Genomic DNA, 23,079 nt, shown 5'->3' with positions numbered 1-23,079 from the left:
AAGTTTTAGACAGCTTTTTTCACTATGCTCAAAAAGGGGGCATGTCATAGTTGAAAAGGGGAGTGCCTTAGCTGGAAAAGAGGTGTGGCCTAAATGATGACCTTTTTGCACCAAAATTTCTGGCAAAAAAAATCAGAAAGAAAGCAAGACAACTAAAACTTTTCGACAGTCAGTCTATAGAAGCACTAGATTAATCATACAACCTGTGAAGGAATGATGATATATTTGGTGATGCCCCTTCATTTGCAGATTTATTATGAACAAAACCACAGTCCAGATGTGACAGGATGCTGGCCGAGGTAGGGGGTGTGGTTTCGTCAATAAGGAAAATGGCACAGAAGTTGGAAAAAAGCTATATAAGTGGCCTATAGACATCATTAACATTCATTGGTATACCATAGAAATAAAATGGTCAACCTCTTAAAACTTATGACAACAGCATTGTAGTAAGTACACATTTATACTATCATTATATTCTGAGGATAGACGATAACTATTAGATCGGTGGGGGTCCTACCACTGGGAACCCCACCAGTCATGAGAACCAGGGCCCCAAACCTTGTGCAGCCCCGCTGAAATGAACTCGGCCACTCTATTAATTTCTATGGAAGTTCTGAAGATAGCTGATCTCTGTGCTCGGCCATTGTGTGCTTATTAATGTGTACAGGGACGAGACATGGCGGTTTTCCAAAAAGTGTGTCATTTTCTTAATGTTTACTTGAATGGATTACTTAAGAGTCAACTCCTTAAAAATACTATATTCTGTATTTTATGAGCACCTGATACCTGTTATACTTGGTCATATTATGACACAGCATCATGCATGAAATTGATCTTGAAGATATCAAAAACAAAAGTGCATAAATAAATTAGATTTAACTACTGCAAAAAAGTTTATTATCTGCAGAATATAATCAGCTTGTATACTGTGTTCTTTATGACATATTCTCATGTCATGTTCTGTTTTATACAATGTCACATTCCCATAGGGCCACTTTTCTTATAAGGGAAATAAAATAATTGACAGCAGGTTTTAATACTGACTGAGGTAATGAAAAATGAGAACACTTGGAAAGTGATAATCTTAGTTGATGGCATAGGATGGCCTTGACGTTCCAGTTTATTACTGAGCAGGTCAGACAGTCCTTAGATTATCAAAGTCAATATCATGCACATTTTGTTATCCCAGTGTCATTCTGCACAGAACAAATCTCAAAGTTGTATCTGTAGTCAATCTGGATTATCCTGTTTCCATATTGTAGACAGACCCTCAAATGTTCCACAGTCCCTCAAGACAATTACACAGGCCCTCAAGAATTACATTTCTCATTATCCCTCCCATATAAACCTGCATGTTGACCTTACAGTCAGTGCATCCATCACCCAAAGTAAGGGTTTTCATTCTGAAAGTTATAATCTGGACACACCTTCTGCACCAGCTTGTAGTCAATACTGTAGAATGAGATGAAAATGCAGATAACCTTGAATGGTTTTGCACAAAGCCACGCAGCATGACTCTGTGTGTGCTCCATATAGCAGTTTTTAGCTGGATCATAGAGGCAGGGTTTGTTCTTCAAGGCTTTGTTGGTGTTCTCATATTCCACTCTACAGTTGAAAGTCTTGGTTTCTCTCGTGTCCAAGGTAGATTGCTGAAGGAGGTCAAACTCTACCACCTTTGTAGGTGGGACAATGCTGACAGACACATTACCAAGACTAGATGAATTGTGCCGAAAGTAGACACTAAATGTCCCATTTATGTGATCAACAATCTTACCAGTGACCAACAAGCTGAATTTCACAGTTTTTATGTTAAAGTAGAAATCTCCCCATCCAAATATCTTCTTGGTTCTCCCAGTTTTCAAAGAGGGCTTGCGTTTAGCTCTTTGGCCAATCCCCCCAGCAAATAGTGTTTGATTCTTGCTCCACTCCCACGGATTAATAGGGGATTGCATTGGATTTTTTGCCGCTTTAAATGGGTCAGTGGTGAATACCCTTGAGGGATGGAGAGAGTGAGGTTTGTTTGTACCATACGGTCCATTCTTTACCATTCCTGTTGACCCCATATCCAAGTATCCTAGTGTTTTTGCCATGTGGGCTTCTAAACAAAGTACCTAGAAACAAAAAATATGTTATTATTAATCAGTTTTTCAAAAAATGTTTTTAGTTTTAACATGTACCTTATGATTAGTGGATTATTTGCTTCTGCTACATTCTTAAAATATTGTCCAGTGGGCCAAAATTTTGCGGAAATGTCTCTAAGTGGTTTTAAAAATTAAAGAATTATTGACCCAGCTGAGCGGTTTCTGGCATTTCCTGAGTGTGGAGGTGAGACCAGGAAGGGAAGACCAGAGTGGATTTGGCAAGGGTCAGAACAGGGTCTGGAAGGGGAGTATCAATTCTTTTATTTTATTTTATTAACCACTCTTGATCGTTTCCAAAAAAAACATGGCCATGCTGAAAAACCTTTTTAGGTTCCGGAGCAATTTCCATATGCTTTGGCATTAGCAGTGTATACAATTTTGTTAAATGCATAATTTAGATTTCTTTGATGTACATATCGTTTTCCCCTTGAAATAAATATTGTAAAAGTTTTTAGTGCAGTGCTATGTTGTGTAACTTATGACAGCCCAAGTACATGTCAAACAGAAAATTCTGGATTGTCTTTGCAATAAGTACTATTAAAAGATAATACTACTTCTAGCAATAACACTTCTAACAACAGTACAGTGATCTGTCAAGTTACAATGACCTCAGGTCACAATATTTTCTCTTACAGAGGTCTTTTCTGGGTCTTTTCACTAAAGACCACAGGTCACAATGCCACATTGCCGATCTGTAACACATGCAATTAGCTGAAAGATCCAGACAACCAATGTGGGCATATCTCTGGTAAAAAGCCTGTGAAGAAGAACATCACAATGGGGCAAGGACCCATCAGCAGACACTGTATAACTGACTGGACATCTGGTTTTACCTCTCTGTAGTACAGTATTCTATATTATTCCCTACCTGTTTCAGAAAGAGCTCCTTCTGGACACTTAATGGAGGGGGGGGTCATTGCATTTTTGCTATACATTGTAGATACTGTAGTATATACTATACAGAAAGAACCTTGAATATAAAAGAACCTTTAATATTCAAGGACTTGCACTACTAAATCTGTATTAATATATTTTTCTTTAAAGGGGTTTTCTTAGAGTAAAATATTGATGACCTGTCAACAATTTCTGATTGGTGGGGGTCAGACTCCCAGTTCTGTCGATCAGCTATAGGAAGAGGCAGCAGCAGGAGCTCTCACATTCATTGGTTACATGGCCTATGTGCGGATCAGTCCCATTTTATTGAATTGGCCTGGTTTGCAATACCAAGCACAGCCACTATACAATGTAAGGCACTGTGCTTGGTATGAGCTCCATCCTCATCAAACCGCTGATCAGCAATAAGAGTATAGAAATTAGTAGAAAGCCCAAACATACCTTCTATGTTCATGTCATCTACATATGGTGATTTGCTATACATGTTCATATATCATTTCAAGGACTGAGAAGATACTTCTTGAACAATGGGAGGAATCAATTGTGTTTTAATTAAGCTACCTGGCGTACTAATAATTCATCATTCATTTGTTAAGAGGTACTTTGCTTTAGGACGTCCCTGAATGTACACTATGATAAATGCAGACAAATGTATTTTAGTTTGTGTTTTTCAGAGGCAGTAGGATGAGAAATATGAAAATTAACACATAACTCCCAAAGGAAAGATTTATATTTATATTGGCTTCCTTAGAAAAATTGCTAGTAGCATCCATATTTAATAAAATATCCCATTCATGACACTGAATTATTTCACAGAGAGTGTGTGATTAGGCTTTTTAATGTATAAGATTTAAATATAGATTATGCCCCCAAAGGGTTAGTCTGATGTTCAATCAAACCACAGACAGCAAAAATGTGTACTTATGTAATACGTATGGATTCTCCAGCTTTTAAGTGTATGATATTCACAACATCCACAAATTGATTTGACATAAAGCGTACATGTAGCATGATCACGTAATTAGGTTGCTCCAGTATTTGAAAAGTTTCATTTAAATAGGAAATTAATAAAGTCTTCAACCATTTTCCTGTATACATATCTGTTAAAATCGACTTACATTTGCTATATTTATCTTGCCCCGCTCCTAAGCTAATGGCTAAGGATTCATTCCTGTGGCCATAATGCACAGGTCTTTTATACAGGTGCTAGAGCACTGTACTGTAGTCTACATATTCCTCCCATTTTTTTGCAGAGGATTTATTTTCAGTACACATAGGGGGGCATATACTGCGTCAGAATTATGGCGTTTTTATTTGCACCAAATATATAAACCGTTTTCTCCAGAATTTTCACCACAAAGAATGCCAGAAATTAGTTATAAATGTCAAAGTGGGCGGGACTATCAAATTTGCGCATATTACACCTCATTTATCATCCTCCTATTGGCAGAAATGGCTTAAATTGTTGCGGACAATTAAGCCAGCTTATGTGGTGGTGTTTTGTGTAAAAAGTTGAATTTATGGCAGAAAGATGCGACTTTTTGTCAAAAAGTCACATTTATGAAAAGAAAACCAACTCGTCTTGGGAACAAGTGATAGGTAAATAGTAAAAAGGATGCATTTTCTTAGCTAATAGAAATGAGCTAAACATGTTTTGTCAGTAAATTGACATTCAACAAAAAAAAGAAGATAACAAAAGCCTCCAAGTCTGAGACAAAAATTGCAATTTACCACTGGAAATGTCGCACATATTCTTCAAAAGTCGCAAGTTGGGTTTGGCAGGTTTGACTGAAATGGAGCATTTCTGTTTAAAAAAGTCATTTTAGCTCTATTGACGTTAAAATGTCGCAAATCGAGAGAAATAGGTGGTTTATAAAGTTTATATTTTAAAAAGTCACATTTTAAAAGTGGCATGCGCCTTTTGATATATGAAGTGAAAACAAATCCCTTTTGATTTGTAATGTTAGAATTTTTTGGTCTCAAATTATGCCATTATTGATAAATGTTCCCCATGCAATGAAATTAGACGAATCTTATGGCAGCACAAGGGGGAAACAAAGACCGGCGTAAAAATCTGGTCTTGGTAATTGTGCCCCATTATGTGCAGTACTACTGTTGTATTACTGCAGGTAACAGTCCACAATCATGGTGACAGGTTCCCTTTAGTGGCTATGTACGCTTTTTTATTATTGCATTGTAATTATTTTGAGCTAAAAATCTTTTTTTTCAATTGGTCTTTATTAAAAATATGGAATCCTTTTTTAGTGTACAGAGCTGAGATGCAGGAACTGAATTTTCTCTCTGCTCCATCAGACCAGAAGCAGACGGACTCCTTATCTCTGACATTATAAACTGATAAGATGATTACTGATAAGAATGTGACTTAAATACATGTTTATGACCTCTTAGTGGTTTTGAGATAAGGAGTATTAGATGACTAGAACAAAGTGAGAGTGCCAGTCACACAGCTAGAAAAAACCTTTTAATAAAGGCCAACTGAAAATATAGTTTTTAAGCAAAAATGATTGAAATGCAATCAAACAAAAATTGCTTCCAAAGGTGTACATAGCCTTAAAGCACATGGCATAATATTTCAGGGTCAAGGTTTCTATTAAGATTAATGTAGTCATCTGAAGTTACACAAATGAAAGTTATAGAAATATAGGGAAAGAGAAAGTGATGGTGGATTTCAACTTTTCGTGTTTGATATTTAAGCATTTCACTGGCTGCTGAACTGAACAATAATGTATACGCTGCAGGAATTCTTCCAGGGATATAGTATAATGACTATTTTGCAACCTTGCATAATGCTAACCTCAATTTAAAAAGGTGCAGAAGACTTTATTTGTAAAGTTCTTTCACTTCATTGCAAAGCCTAGGTAAGACGCTAAGTGGAACCACACCTTTAAATACCAAATCAGTCCCTTTTTTTCTCCACTGGCGCCTCTGATCATCTTCCTCTCACACACTGCTAGCGCTGCGAAAATGAAATGACAAGGAAGGGAAATAGACGACAAAAGGGAAAAGGTTACAAGCTTGCCTGTCTGATCTGCCTGGGAGACAGCGAGATGTAACGAGGAGACCTGAACGGTGGGTCAGCTGCTCATGAATTTCATGATTCCTGCACACGGCTCATTATGAGGAATTGATCTGAAACCTCTTAAACAGTCTCCGGAGAACATTAAAGGGACTTGGCTGAGGCTGATATTTTTAACCTGTTATCTGCTATTGTATTGCAGATTCTAGGAGTCATACAATTTTAGTTTTGTAATAAACCTAGCTCCAAGACTGCCAAATATGTCCAACCTGATATCATACTCGTAATTAGAACAGACCACCTTCTTCTTCCATGTTAATGATACATGCTTAGGCCTGTGCTCCCCGCATCATGGATTATGACCCATTCACTTGAATGGGTCTGTAATCCAGAGCTGCTGTGTGGAACGGAGACATGGAACCCCATGAAAGCACTACATAGTGCTTCCATGGTGTTTCTGTCTGTGCCTCCGCACCGCAAAATAATAGAACTTGTTCTATTTTTTTACGGTGCGTATGGATCATGGACCCATTCAAGTTGAATGGGTCTGGATCTGTTGCGGCTGCCGCACGGATGGGGCACGTGCATTGCGGTCCCCAATGCACGGAATGGCCTCACAACAGCCGTGTGCAAGAGGCCTTATTCATGCGTAACGAGGACCTGTCGCCTCTCCTGACATCTGTTTTAGTAATTAGTTGTATTCTCTATAAAATAGCAATTCTAGAGCATATTTTCTTAAAACTCTCCGTTGTTCCTTTCTAAAGCTATTCCTCTTAGTCATTTATGAATAAATGGACATCTTGGCATTACCATTACCATTATCAAAGGAGCCTGTCCATACACAGTCTAAGGCCTTATTCACACAGTCAATGTTTGACTAGAGATTTCCATCAGTAATTGTCAACCAAAACCATGAGTGGAGGCTACACAGTGATGGAAAGTCCTGCATCTGGTCTGTGTTTAGACCCGTACCTGGTTTTGGCTCACAGTCACTGTTGGAAATCACTGACGAAAACACTGACGTGTGAATAAGGCCTAATAATGTGGAAAACGTCAGTCTCTGTAGGGACACTCCCCCAAATATTAAAATTATTATCCTATGAATTTAAAATCACTTTTTACTCATTTTTCTTAAATTTCTTGTCTTTCTTTGGGTGGGCAGCAGCTCATCAAGCACCTGCATCTTCCAGGATTTATTGCAATTAGTTCATGTTAATCCCCCCCCCCCCACATAGATAATAGTCCCTCACATATAGCCCCAGAGATACATATGGTATATAATGTCCTCAAAACGTCCTTCTCCACTGATTAGAGAGAGAGATATACTTCAATGAATTGACAAGTAGGGATGAATGAATAAAAGTTACCTGGACCACAATGGGATCACTACTGCAACTTCTTGGGGATGGGAAGGGAGCAGTGAAGCTATGTTAGCTGACCAGTGAATGTAGGAAAAGGTGGACCAGAAGGATGAACAGCAGGGGGCACTACCAGAGAGGAAAATGTAATGTCATAAAAACAAGCAATACTTTTATTGCATGTCTACTGTAATAATACCCTATTTATGCTTTATTCCCAGTATAATACTTTTCCTGGCAATAACCCCTTTTATACCAACTTGTGAATTTTTTTCATACATTTTTAGGAAAATTAACAAGAAGTAGAGTACTGAGAAAAGATGTTATAGAATTATCTCATGGGGAATGCAATTATTTGTTAAAACAGATATGTCACGAGAGCTCCTGGGATCTTCTGAAATAATATTAAACAATTACTGATAATTACAGTCAATGCTGTAGGAAAATTGAAATTCCCTTTGGTGTCCTTGTAGATCCTCAGCAGGTTTCTGATTATGCTAGATACTGCTTTGCAAATGGGATGCAGAGACTATTTCTTTATTTCTCTCCCCATATATTCTGATGGTTTACAAGACCAAAACCATTGCAGTTTATGGGCCTATTCACATGGTTGTTTTTTTAATGGCCAGTGAATAGCACCTGTAAAAATATAGAACTTGTCGAACAAACCCTACTGAAATCAATAGGTCACAAAAGGGGCCAATATATACTGGAGGCACAAGTGGGGCCAATATACTGTATATATATATATCTATGAGGGTGCCGGGAATTGGACCCCCACCATTCAGATACTGATGACCTATCCCTATGTTATTGTTTCTATATGTAAAAATACATTTAGAAAATAAAAAATGATGGCCAAGTTTATCCAGTGTGGGTTACATGGCCGCCCGAATACCTGAGCCTTATATTTTTCCATGATAGTCTCATTAATTTATTCCAAAGTGAGATTGGCGAGTTAACTCATTGATCCACTTTTCATAGTTGTTATCTTATCAGAATTTTACTACATGGGTCTGAATAAATCTGCTCATGTAGTAATATAATTAAATTCTGTAAAATAGATATTGTTATGGCCCCATTGTTAAGGGGGAACTATTAGGATGGACTGTTCCTAGGAATGCTCATTACTGATAATTGCCCTGTGTAAAGCTGCCACTGACTACCCCATGAATGAGCAAATACTCATTCATAGGGTGAAACATAGTTGCTGCGGTCACCCAAATCATTGTTTCTGGGCAGCAGTTCGAGCTTGTGTAAACAGGAATCTGCTGCCCAGAAACAATGATTCTCCATGGGCACTAGCGATCACAGTAGTGATCTTATGTCCCCATAGAGAAGTAATGATTGCTGCATATAAATGCAGCTCTCACTTCCTCTGATGAGCAGGCAATTAGTGATTGCCTGCTGTGTCGACCCACGTAAAGGGGCCTTAAGGAATTGTGACCGATTCTGACTTTTAAATCCATCTCTGTGATTAGTGACGGTATGTGCTTGTCTCAAGCTGAGAACTGGGATTTGGTTAGTCTTGCAAGGGTTGGGGTGACAGGAGTCAAACCTCCAACTTACCCCAATTTGTTTGATACATGTCTAAACTTAGCTCATTCTCAGCAGGGCAACTGGGATTTAAGTAGACACATTCTTTGCAATGTCCACGGAGAGTGACAACAGTCAGACCTCCAACTGACCGAAAAACCAGTATTATGCCCCATGCACACTACCGTATGTATTTTGCGATCCGCAAAATATACAATGACATCAGTGTTCATTATGTATTTTGCGGAACGGAACAGCTGGCCCCTTATAGAACACTCCTATCCTTGTCCATAATGCGGACAATAATAGGACATGTTCTTTTTTTTGCGAAACAGAAATACGGACATACAGAAACGGAATGCACACGGAGTACCTTCCGTTATTTTTGCGGACCCATTGAAATGAGGTTCCGTATACGGTCTGCAACAAGATGAAACAGACACGGAATGAAAATACGTTCCTGTGCATGAGGCCTTAGAGTCAGGTATTTTCCTTATACTTATATTCTTTTTAGGAACCGATTCCGTTTGGGGTGCCAAAAAAAACACATACAAAAACTACACCAAAATAGTTTTACACTGTTTAGCCTTGAATCATATTTTCAATGAACATGTGAAGGATCATTCACTTTCTATACATCTATACCCTATTCACTAATCTTCTTGCTACAGTATTTTACACGTCAGGATGAGACAGACATGTGCTACTGAATGTGAGAATACATTCCATATTATAGCTACTGATGTATTATTTACAGAAAAGAAATTATTAAGCATTAGCTTCATGATTATTTATCATGTATATGTGTGTAATCATGAGTTCTTTAAGACAATATCATAAATACTGCTAGATAAAAGGCAGTTTGTTAGTGGTATCATCAATGATCAGACAGTATCTTTTAGACCCTGTTCACACTTTTATTTTTTAGCGCTGTTATTGTATGCAGTTTTTTTTAGATCCAAAAAAAGTTTAAAGCCTTCATCATACAGTATGTCTCTATTTAAAGGGGTTATCCACCATTGAAATACTTTTGGGTAGTCTCTGTGCTGCCAGAACTGTATAAGAAAGCATGATAACCTGGTCCCTGTTGCTCTGTTCTGGCTCTTTCCATCCGCTGTGCTCTAGTTCCTTGCTTGTTAAAGGCTTGTCCACCATTTTAGTAAATAATGAGCTATCTTTAGGATAGGCAATCACTAGTTGATCGGAGGAGGGTTTGACAACCTGCAACCCTGCCGACCAACTGTTCAGTATAGCTCCGCTGCCAGCAGTTGTCAGAGGTACACAGCACTGTCAACCTTGTAGTGGGGGGAGCTTACTACTACAGTGCTGTTCCCATTGAAGTCAACTTCTGGCATCGGAGCTACACCGAACAGCTTATCACAGGTGGTACTGGGTGTTGGACCCACGCTGATCAGCTATTGATGGACAAACCCTTTAATGTCCAGAGTTGACAGGGATCACATGTGCCGCTGCAGCCAATGACTGACTACAGCTGTGACGTGTCCCCCAATAGTGACGTCACTAGGTCACGTGCCGCTGGGGAACTTGTCACTGCTGCAACCAAGCTGAGTTTCAGGGGACCCTTAATTCCAGTGATAAATCAAGATCTCGGTTTATGGTCTCTCTACCAATGACACATGTTTCAATAGGGATGAGTGAAATGTGAAAGATCTAATGCTTCATAACAAAATTCTCTGAGTTCATTTATTTAGCAAGAACCATAAGAAGCTGTTCCCTGTTTAATATCTTTTCTCTCAACAGCTTGTTTCTTTGTCAGTGTCCAACAGGGGATATTGATGGATATCTGTTGCTGAGCAATTTGGCAAACTCTGAGGAGCATTCTTTTTCTGTCTACTTTTTGGGTTTTGTATGTGATGGTGCTGCTTCTGCCACTTAGTCCCAGATATTTCATCCATCAAAGAATCAGGCAATCCTATTTCCAACGGTTGGTTGATGTACATATGTGAAAATATATGACTGAGGGGTCCATTAATTCCAGTTATGAACAGCTGCCAAACATCTCAAACCTAAGCAGAAAGTGTGACATCCTTTCTGCAGTATTTGGTCATTTTTGCCTAATAACTAAAATGTATAGCTAATTTATCAATTTCCAAGTGAAACGTCTAGCACAATTTAATTAGGTATAATAATACCGTGTGTCAGAATATTAAAGTAAGTACCTTTCTGAACTGTAGTGTATACCTTACTATGCGCGCGCAGTTTCGGCCGGTAGCTGACGCGCATGTGAAGGAGCCGGTTCTGAAACGCGTTGGATAAACTTTGCTCCATGGAAGCATCCGTAGGACTGCTGTGACATCACACGATACATTCCCAAACCTCTCACCTGCCGCCTCCTTCATGCGCACGTCAGCTACCGGCCGGAGCGGCACGCGCATAGTAAGTTGAGCCAGAAGCGCTCTGGGAAGAACTTCACCAATCCAGCGGAGAAGGTCTGAAGAACAATCCCGCTTACCCTTTATCTTCTGGGCAGGTAGAATTATTGCTCTAATAGTAACAACTTTTACCTATGTAGCCAGTGTATTCTATCTACGTTCTTTACCAATCTCCTAACCAGTGCAGGTATTTTAAAGTACAGTATCATTTACACATATGTTTAATTGAGTCAGAGCAGTGGACTCTGTAGAAAATACCCTAGTGGCGGCTCCCCTGATTCTAGTTCTGGGGAGTGTGAGATTAACATAGCGGTAGCGCATGTGTTACAATTTATTCATGTAGTGTATACAGGGGCATAGCTATAGGGGGTGCAGAGGTAGCAGTCTCTACCAGACCCAGGAGCCTGAGGGGGCCCCAAAGACTCTTGTGCCACATAAGAAGACACCAGTATTATAGAAAGTACATGCTGGTCAAGTTACACCTCTGGCTGGAGAAAAGGGGTTAGGTCAAGAATTTGGCATGGGAGGGGGTTGCTGTTTCAATTTTTGCCTCAGGCAGCAGGAAGGGTATGTGCTTCCCTTCCCCCGGCCACAAAGCATCGAGGGAAGGTGGCCCAGGATGAACTCTTGCACCAGGGCCCATGACCTTTTAGCTACGCTCCTGAGTGTATACCTATATTTAACTTCCCAACAATGATCTTACAATAATTTCCTGAATAGTAAAAAAAATCTTACAATAATTGCCTGAGTACTAATGTAGGACACGATATGAGCCCCAGGTAGCAGCTTCCAATTAATTCCCTTACTCACATTTCGCTCCATGGTTTCTTCTGGGGATACTGAGGTGCTAGTACCCCTGGAAGAAGTGTAAAAATATATGAAGGTATCATGCACTGAAGCTGGTCAGATAAGTTGAAAGCTTTGGTATTAATTAGTCTACAGTGCATGATATTTTCACACTTCTTCCACCTCAATACCTCCAGTAAAAGCCACAGGGCAAAACGTGTGTGTGTTAGGGTCTGAGGTTGATGTTGCTACCTGGATATTCAGGCATTCCTGGGCTTGTATTTTATAATACGCATTGAAGTTCATATTTTATTTTCCTCCCTTGTCTCCCTTTGTGGTTTTTTTAAAACATAAACAAAAACGATATACATTTGGCATTAATATATTCGTACTGACCCACTGAATAAAGATAACATGTCTTTTTCCTAAGGCTGCCTTCTCCCTGCTCACGAAGCAGAGTGCCGTACATTCTATAGTGGCTTGTAGCCGCTTAGCCCCATTTGCTTCAATGGGGCTGAGCTGCTCCTAGGCCATGTGACCGATGAACGTGTTATCACTCGGTCTAAGGAAAGCTGAGAGAAGACAGCGATGCTACTGTGAGCACTGATGCTTTCCAAACAGCTGATCAGCGGGGGTCCTGGGTGTCAGACCCCCAGAATCAGATGCTGATGACCTATTCAGAGGATAGATCGTAAGTATTTAAGTCTCGGAAAACACCTTTAATAATTTTTTCTAGCTTCGTATGGTGCCATTACAAATTACAACTTGTCCCACAAAAATAAGCAACAGAAAAAAAAAATGTATGGCTTTTGGAAGGCAGGGACTAAAAAACAAAAATGTAAAATGGTTCCAGAGAAAATATTAACTGGGGAATAGACAGAACCAGTGACCTCTTTTTCATATTTTTAATTGTAGATCAGCTAATTCTTAGGCTCCTCTTCTGTCACCCAAGAAGGCCATGCTGCTTCTGAGACTACCTGGTGCATACTGTGCATCAGTAGTCGAAGACACTTCCTGCTTGTCCAGCCATGCTCTGGAATTGGCCAGCACTATTCACATGGGTATTACTTATTATTCCAAGAGCAGTGAGAAGTGTCTTGGGCTACTAAAGTCACAGTATGTATCAGGCAATCTGAGAAGTGGTGTAGCCATCCTAGATGGAGGTCAGAAATAAGTGGATCTCAAACTGAAATGATGAACAGAAGGACACCAGGTAGTGTTCTGTTCGTCCCTTGCTAATGTGATTTTTTTCTTGAACTGGAGAATCACTGTAACATACATAAATGTGTACAGACTTTGCCCACTTTTCTGGCTGTTTCTGTATCACTATGTACTAGATACAACACTACAGAGGTCCCCAACCTTTTGTACCCTGGGAGTCACATTCAGTTTACAGTAGAGGTCAGAAGACACTGCCAAATAAAAACTGAGGTGATAAATATTAAAAATGTAAAAAAATTGAATTATTGGTATTATACAAACCATAGTGGAACAGTTCGGGGATTGGAATGTGTCTGCAATATTGTCAGGCATTAGCAGTGCATTTAGCTGTAACTGAGGGCCCCTATGGTGAGCCACATAGCCGGGCGCCAGAAGTTGTATACCCTCAGTCACTATAAATCAACTGCAATGATACTGGCTCACCCAAAGCTTGTTGTTATATAATATGTATAACTATAAGTGAAATAGAACAGTCCCGAGATAGTGAGACTTGAGCATCATATGACCTTTATGATTACATATACTCAGGGCCAGATTTATCATTACACTTACATCTTACTCCACTTTTACATATGTCCAAAGTCACTTTTGGCTAAGTCAGATTTATTAATGGTCCTTTAATACTGTGATAAATGTGGTTTGACGGTAGCAGTTTATCCTTCAGTAAGCGGCTTTACAAAAGTCACACGTCTTTACGAAAAAGTTGCATGTTCTATTAAAAAGTCACATAAGATAAGCATGGTGCTCACTGGAGTGAAATTGCGCAATTTTGTGCGACTTTTTTAAAATTGTCGCAATAGTAAATCTGTCTAGAGATTCATTTACATAAGAAAACACAGCCACTTTCAGAAAACTGACGAGCATAGCGCAGAGCCAATAAAAGTCTTAAATTTTTGCACAGTTTTAGCGACTTTTTCATTTCATTATTTTGACTTGAGCTAATGATAAATCTGGCCCATAGTGTTTTGCCTAACAAAAAGTGTTGTAAATGGTGACACTGTTTTGTATGTTAAATGTGCTCTTTAGGGCTGGAACAAACCATTTATGTCTTCCTGATTCGTAAGACGCCAATCGGGTATCAAAACGCATGAGTGGGGGAACAATGGATGACATGTTCATGTGACTACATCAGTGTGTTTTAAGGTTATTGTATACATCCATAATTCAGTATTTTATACATCCATAATTCCATAATTGGTTCTGTCCCCTTTAATTCTGTTCCTTTTTATATTCTGTGCAATAATATTCCTTGTAATGTAGTGAGTTAATAATATACACAAACCCCCCAATCCCCACTGTGCTGAGAAATTTCTGAGTGCTTACCTCAAAGACATGCATGCTGCACACTGGAGGGGGGCTGACGGGTGTAAACCTGGTATACACAGACAGTTAATTGGCACTCCCTTGAGGAAAATCCTCCAGGTAGGATGCATTGATTTAAAACACTATTTCTCGTATCACCATGGGGTGTTGGCCATGTGCTATGACTTGGAGGCTGGAAGTTTTTATTATCAGTAATATGTAATATATATATATATATATATATATATATATATATATATATATAGTAAATATATTTATTCACTTAGCCTGTGTAAGATTATTTATTCTCAAATCTTTTGATTTCACATTACAACAATCAGCTACACTGATGCGGGTAGCATTCATTATTTTACAGATAGTTGTCTCCATTTATCCCACCTAACATATAAACAAATGTGAACCTTTGCACCCTTCTTGCTGCAAGGAACGGTATTGAGGTAAGCTCTTATTGCCTCATTCTGCAGTCACTTTTCCCGGTATAATTTTGACTCTGTATATTTTAGACCGTGTATACTATTATAGGTGTTCTCATTGTTCAATAGTGTTTTCTTAAGATTTAAACTTAGCCCCTGTCTTTAGTATCTGATTAGTAGGGGTCCAAATGCAGGGACCCCCACTGATCATGAGAACAGGGGTCCTATGTCTCCTTGTATGACTAGAGCATGTGTGCTGCATTGCTATGCGATTGAGGGAGATAGCTGCGCTTATTCATCTCTGGTAGTGCAAATAGATCATAAATATAAGGCCTCATGCACACGGCCGTTGTTTTAGTCCGCATCCGAGCCGCCGTTTTGGCGGCTCGGATGCGGACCCATTCACTTCAATGGGGCCGCAAAAATGGCGGACAGCACTCCGTGTGCTGTCCGCATCCATTGCTCCGTTCCGTGGACCCGCAAAAAAAATATAACATGTCCTATTCTTGTCTGCGCTTTGCGGACAAGAATAGGCAGTTATATGTAAAGGCGATCCGTGTTTTGCGGGGCACTACTATAATAAAAAATTAAGTATAATAATTCTGCACTAGTGTGTTTAAGGACTTCACCTGTTGAGTCAGAATCCTGTGAATATGAAGCCTCCTTTTTATGTTGTGTTTAATTGCAGGACATTTTGACAAGATGATACTTAGATTTAGATGACTTCTGCCCTTGTACCAAGGTGGTGATGTGTCTGAATTCATTCAATATACCTGTAGTAGAGTACCACATACTGTCCTAGCAAAAGTACATATACAGCTCAAATAAAGAGTACCGTAAATCTACTGGTTTCATGGTAAAACTAGCTCAGCCACTAGGAACGCACACATTCAGATTTGCTCAATATTATATTAACACTACTTACATTGTTAAAAACGCAGCAAATAATGATCCATTTCCCTTGGTGAGCAGGACCCTTGTGATGTGGAAATGTTATATTTTCCTAAGTTAGTCCCTCAATCTGGAAGTGTGTACGGTTATAGAGTGATCACATTTTCATTACATGTAGTGTCCTTGATTATGCCTTGGCCTTGCCTGTGGTTTAACTTTCATAATGCCTCTCGTTCAACAATTCTGAGCCCTATTTTTCATATTAAAAATGTGATCATGGTCTAGGCATTAAAATGTATGAGGAAGGTCGCACAATCTTTTACTGGCAGAGAAGGAGGGGTAACAGATGAGCAGCGGCTTGCTGGTAAAACCTAATTGTATTCCAGCTCTGAAGAGTGCCAGATGAGAAATGAGAAGAAAGGATCCTGCAGAAGAAAGAGAGATCGCTGTGTTCCAGTTGTCCCTTGCTTTCATTGTTGTTTTACCCGTTCTTTACCGAAATGCTCAGAAATAGAATGTTGAACAAGTATCTGGATGCGTCATGCTATAAAATTCCTACTAAAACCAGTCCGTCATTTATATTCAGCCTTCAAAACCAGTCGTAAACCAACCGTAAACCAGACCGGCTGGCCTTAACGCTCAATTCTTCAAGCACATTGCTCTAAAGTTTACTTAATAATCACACAAGGCTATTTACAGAAAATGAGGCTGAATGTTACAGCAGGTTGCTTACCACCTTTATCGGTCTCCCATTGTCAATGCCAGCCTGGGGAAATAGTGTAAGTCACAGTAGTGATTTGTAGGACCTGGGGTGGGGTGTCCTGATGTGTTCAACCTGAAGTTGTTCATGGTGTAGTAATGTATTCATAGAGCTTTCACTTAATTATTTAATCAATTACTTGATCATCTTCCAGCAGGATCAACCCTCTTAGGGCTCATGCACACAGCCCTATTGTGGCCCGCATACGGCGGGTCCGCAATACATGGGGCACCGGTCGTGTGCACCCCGCATCACGGATGTGGTGCATAAGCACGGATCGGAACCCCACGAAAGCACTCCGTAGTGCTTCCGTGGTGTTTCTGGCCGTGCCTCCGCACCACAAAAAAGTAGTGCATGCACTACTTTTTTGTGGTGCGGACCGTCGGATGCGGATCGCGGAACCCATTCAAGTGAATGGGTCCGCGATCCACATCCGGCTGCCCCACAGTCGGTGCCCATGCATTGCAGATCCCAATTTGCCGTCCGCAGCATGGACACGGAGCCCTTACGTTTGTGGGCATGAGCCCTTAAGCAGACATATTGCATGGTAGGGTCGATTCTGATTAAAAGCATACCATTCATTGATGCTTATGCGTTTGACCCATTTCCGTCTGAGATCTGTTATTTCAGATGGCAAGAAAAGTCCAGCAACTAAATGACTCAAACGGTTACTAAATGTGCATAACTGATGCTCAGGATCTTTTTTTACAGGTTCCATTTTTTTCTTTAATTTTTCTGGTCTTCTGATGGGTCAAAAAAACGGAAGAAACAGTGATGTGAATTTGCCCTTTAGGTATCAGGTGCCTCCTCTCACCTTGCTCTGTAGTGCCGCCCCTATGCTGTCTATTCCAGAATCGGTGCACGCACAGTAATCATGTGTACATCAGGGAAAGCAGACGTACAATGGATCTTCTAATAAAAGGTGTGCTCTTAATCAGCAGGATCAGCCCTAACAGGTAATATGCCTTGTTTAAGACACAAACATGACAGTAAAAACATATTGCACTGTAAATAGTGAATACACATTCAAATTACTTCCGTGCAAATCTGTGCAGTACTATATTAACCCTTTCAGAACCAGATCATTTTCTATTTTTGTGTTTTTGTTTTTCACTCGCTGCCTTCCTGGAACCATAACTTTTTTATTTTCCTGTTTATATATTCAGATAAGGGCTTTTTCTTTTGCGGGACACATTGTAATTTCTAATGGCACCATTTAATATGATTATTTAATAATAAAATTCTAATTGGGGTGGAATTGGAGAAAAACACGTTTTATGGGTTTTGTTCTGGAGGAAGAAAAAGTCATTTCTTTCTTTGCATTGCCATATTCTGAGCTCCATAACATTTCTGTATTTATATCTATCGAGCTGTGTGAGGGGTCATTTTTTTAGTGGTGATCTTTAGTTTTCAGTGACTTTGGGCTGTTTATGACTTTTTGATCACTTTTCATTCATTTTTTAGGGGGGAGGTGAAGCAGCAAAAACTGCAAATTGGCCATTTAGATTTTTTTCCGTTACGCTATTTGCCATATGGCATTTTTTATATTTTAATAGTAAAGGCATTTTGGGACACAGTGATGCCTATAATGTTTATTTTTTATTTTTCAATTAAATTTTTTTTTTGTTATGGGGAAACAACAGTGATTTGAATTTTTCTATATACTTTTACAAAATTATATATTTTTTACATTAAGGAATTTGAAGACGCAATAATCAGATCACTTCTGTCATAGACTCCAATGCATTAACATTGAAGTCTATGAGAAATTTGCTATGTTCCTATGGAGCCCCGCTTTTTTTTATCAAATCTGCACAATTATGTGAGTGCAGGGGCTGGTACCCTTCTTTGAAGATTTTACAATAATGGCTCTTACACGTTTCCATTATCTATTGTACTTGTAAAATTAGTTCTGTAGACTTAGAACCATACAAGTTCATCCGATATATGTATAAAACTGTTTATAGAATGAAATCTGTTTAATTGAGTACGTTCCTGACGTCCCAACTGTTTTCACAGCGAATAATATGAGATGTTATGATGGATAATTTATGTGCTCCTTGTAATGTATTATAGATGCTTCCTTGATTATTCCACTATTTGACTTTATTTTATGACTGCTGGTCATAGTGTGAAGACTCTGCCAGAACAAAATGTGATTTTGGGACTTTACAGGGTTCCCCCTTAATGTGCCCACTGACTTTATCCATCACTTTATTAAAAATATCTTTGGCTAAAATCAAGAAAAACTTCGTAATTATAGACCCCTTAGTTGTCATCATCTGTCACGTTGGTAATATTGTATTAAGCCTTTTATCATATCTATTTAAAAAAAAAACTGGGTAACAATATTGCAACCATTACAGCCCATACATGGGTTGTTAACCTTCTTGTGACTAAATGACTAATATTTTTTAGAATATATACATTCATTGACAAAAAAAATAACGCACCTAGATAGAAATGTCAGATAGCTGAAAAAGTCATCATGCAGTTATGTCTCAGGCAGATATGTAAATGATTATAGGAGAGGTCTGTTTAAACATTGGGTCTTGTCACAAAAGGGCATATAACTACTTTTGCTGCTGCCATCTAAAAAGGTTCTTAGAGGCTACTTTTGGGTAGTGCACATCTTAGTGAGAGATCATTGACTGCTTGACATGTCTCTACGACACACTCAGACATTTTTCCCAGCTGACAGACTTTGAGAGGTGGAGCATCTTTGGACTGAGAGAATCAGGATGGTCTTTTTGACAAATTGCACTCCATCTAGGTCATTCTGACCTATCTGGCAGGAGGTTCTGGGAGCAGTGCTTAGGTGAGGGCATGCACAGGGGTGAACAGGCTCCAGATGGCCCACACAATAGAGAGGATTGTTTGTTCCACCAAGCACGAGCAGTTTCCACAATTTTGTTGTCCACCATCCAGACACCGGTGGCACCTTCATTACACACCCCTGTCTCTGTCTGGACAATTTCCAGGTGCTTAGCAGAAGGAAATTTAGTGTCATGGTAAACATTACATGCCCTAATATTGACAGTCATTCACGTCACCTTTGTTTGCAGTACTGTCGTGAATGGGAAATCTGGACTGCTAAGCACTAGAACCATATGGTCTTTAGCAATGAACCCAGGTTTAATTTGGGGTCAGCCATCTGTCAGGTTTGAGTTTGGAAACCTTGTGCTGAGCACCTCAATCCTGCCTTTGCTGTGCAGCGACCAACTGCTAGTTTAATGATCTAGGGAGCCATCGCGTACAACAGTCGGTCGCCCCCTAGTAGTGATACAAGGAACACTAACAGCTCAGAGATATGTGCAGGACATCCTGCAGCCACATGTGTTACCTCTCATGGCAGGGCTTCCAACTGGCATTTTTCAGCAGGATAATGCTCACACATACACAGCAAGGGTTTCCCAGGATTGTCTCTGCTAGATTGTAATGCTTGCTTTGTCTGCCCAATCGCCAAATTTATCACCATTTGAGCATTTATGGGACCAGCTGAGACACCAGCTTTATTAATCTGCAGGATGTACAGGCCCAGCCGTACCATCCATGGACAAATGTGCCACAGGATACCATACAGAACATGTATTTCTCCATGCCCAATTGTATCTAATTTTGTATCTAGGTTAGAAGTGGTCCAACAGGGTCCTAGAGACTCCTTTGAATTGTACAGCCCCCATCCTCTTTTGTTCTAATATTGTAATCACTTACATATATTATCATTACATTCACACGTAGAAAGTTTCATTTCATTCCATCAGCAACTTCCTGGTTCCTTATTTTTTGTCAATGAATGTGTATTCCCTGTGTCACTGTGGTCTCCATCATATGTCTTTTTGCCTTTTTAAATAATGCATAAAAAACTGCTCAAAAAACTACAACACAGGTCACACAGATGGTTGGCATTTTTGCTGCAGTAGGGTGTGTGGAATCGACCTTTATAACATAGTCAGACATTCATTTGAATGTAATACTACATTCAGCTACTGCAGAGTGGCCTAAGGGTACAGCCACACTTTCAGGTTTCCTGATGCAGTTTTGGAAGCAAAAACCAGGAGTGAATTCAAAAAAGAGAAGTCGCATTTGATCCACATCTGAATTTAGCTTCCAAAACTACACCAGGAAACCTGAATGTGTGACCATACCCTAAGACTACCTTCAACATCCCAGAAGAAGCATTACAGGAGGTGAAATTAGATTTTTAGGGTATATTGTTTCTGCTGTATATAAGGATTTCTGCAAGCCCAATTCAGATAAACACATAAAAAGATCACCTTGATCTGTCTGGGTGTTTATAGATATATCATTCTTTATATACTGCTTCCCTGTTAAAGACATGACTCAGGAAGGGTCCAGCTTAGCATGGATTTTCTATTTAATATTTGAAATCCTTGTTGAGGCTACTGATCCTGAGCCTTAGCCTCAGACAAATATGTTCAGAGTCTTTTGACAGTGTCATGGGACGCATAGCCTGTTTGTTAAACAGTGGTAATGCTGTCTGGTTTGATGTATGAGCAACTCGCTAGATACTTCTACTCACAGATTCCGCCAATAAATCACACGTAATGTGTTCAACACGCATCTCTATTTCTCTCTTTCCTTTCTAATATTTTGTCCTTTGTCTACTTTGCATCTCATGCCCTTTCTTGTGCCATCCACAGCTTAGTTATATCATAAGTTTGGTAGCTTGCCTTTATCCAGATCACTTTCTTGTGGAAACATTAGAACCACTTTTGTTCTCTTCTGTTTCCTAAACTTACTTCTCTTGTGTTTTTAGACCTTTGCATTTTTTTTAATTTCTTTTGGATTTTATTTCCTCTGTGCTTTGTTTTATTCTCTGTAATCTATAAATCTTGTATTTTTATTTCCCAGGTTTTACTTAGCTGCCACTGTCCTATCTCTCTTCTAATTTTCAGTTGTGTTCTTTGTCTATTTTTATTTCCCTTTGCTAATCTAGTTTTCTTCCATCATGTTTTAATAATTTTGATTAGTTGCTTTTTGTAGTTTGTTATTTTCTTTTTGGCCGCACATTTACAGTGTTTCTCTTTTGGTTGTCCACCTCATGTAGACAATAACACTCTTTATATATTATTCTTGTTAGGTTTATTCACAGGTACCAGGTTGGTCGCATTTTGTGCCAGTATTTTAGCAAAACTGCAGTAGAACCCCTTAGGAAACATTGCAAAAACAAAAACAAAAAAAGCTTCCTTGGATGAAACTTAGCTCCAGGGAATACATACTAGTATGCACTGACTCTACTGTTAGACCATGCTTGTAGACCAGCAACAGTGCAAAAATAATTAACATATTGCTCTCAAGTTGCCTTGACTCCTCCTTGCCTGGGATTTCTAGCTTATTTGTCTGGAAATGTGTGGGTACTATCTTGTTACCCTTGTACAGCAGATCACAAGTAAAGGTACCGGTAATTGAAATTAGACTGATCTGACACATAGGCCCAGATTTACTAATATGTCTGTGCAGCGTCCCACTTATGTGTGTACAAGTGATCTCCTTAAATTTCTGTATAATTATTTATATTTATTGTATTGTATTTCCCCAATACAATCAGGCTGGCATTGTCACTACATCTATTCACCCCTAGGTGGTGCTGGCACCACTCATATATATAGTCTGGGGTTAGCTAATAAAGTTAGTTCAGTGTATAGAAAGGGAGCAGAGAGGAGAAGGAAGTGTATGGAGCAGCAAAGCAGGTTCAGTCCAAAATGTAGCTGCCTTTCTTTCCTCTGGGCCCCGATCAAGCCTGGAGAGGACAAACCAAGAGTTTACTGCAGCCCAGCACAAGACAGTAAGTCTATGTACGAATATAAATCAAGTCTAGTGAAGATTAAAGCCGAGTCTAGCCAAAAGACTTCACCAGCACCAGTGACCGGGAGGAACTTAAAGGTACCTGGACACAACTGGAAAATTAGTGCGCAGAATTATCCTTTTCCACTAAACGCCTTCTGAGACATAGTGGACCTGAATATTTTAGGAGAGCATCCTGCATCAAATAATGTAGCAGAGAGTTTGCCTGCCATGAGGGAGAACACCCTTATTGGATTGCTCAATATAAAAGTAAGGAAACCATTATATTCAGTACCTGAGCGCTAGAAAGTGGACTTAGTGCAAATTTACCCATCCTTTACCTTTAAAGTAACAGCATTAGAGAACTCCTCAACTGACAATTGCCAGACCTGTTATAAGGAATTCCAGTTATACCAACATCTGGATTATTGCTTTTGCTGTATTTATAAACTGTACCAACTGCCCTGAGACAATTGATTCAGTAAATGTTCAACTGTTTCTACTACAACTGACTCCTC

The 23,079-nt window shown here is 39.4% G+C and overlaps 1 protein-coding gene across 1 annotated transcript; it reads right to left on the bottom strand.

The window, feature by feature from the left end:
• Nucleotides 1-1,379: 1,379 nt before the first annotated feature.
• On the bottom strand, nucleotides 1,380-2,102 carry NXPH4 (neurexophilin 4). The gene has a single exon (XM_040422187.1). The coding sequence runs from the start codon at nucleotides 2,088-2,090 to the stop codon at nucleotides 1,380-1,382; it is 711 nt and encodes a 236-aa protein (XP_040278121.1). The 5' UTR covers nucleotides 2,091-2,102.
• Nucleotides 2,103-23,079: the final 20,977 nt, after the last annotated feature.

Source organism: Bufo bufo, chromosome 3 (genome assembly GCF_905171765.1).
Source record: "Bufo bufo chromosome 3, aBufBuf1.1, whole genome shotgun sequence".
NCBI classification, from domain to species: domain Eukaryota; kingdom Metazoa; phylum Chordata; class Amphibia; order Anura; family Bufonidae; genus Bufo; species Bufo bufo.
Note: the sequence above shows the minus strand (reverse complement) of the source record. Positions and strands in the feature narration are given on the sequence as shown.

Coding starts and splice junctions, on each gene's coding strand:
- NXPH4 (XM_040422187.1), bottom strand. CDS start 2,090: ATGGCAAAAACACTAGGATACTTGGATATGGGGTCAACAGGAATGGTA.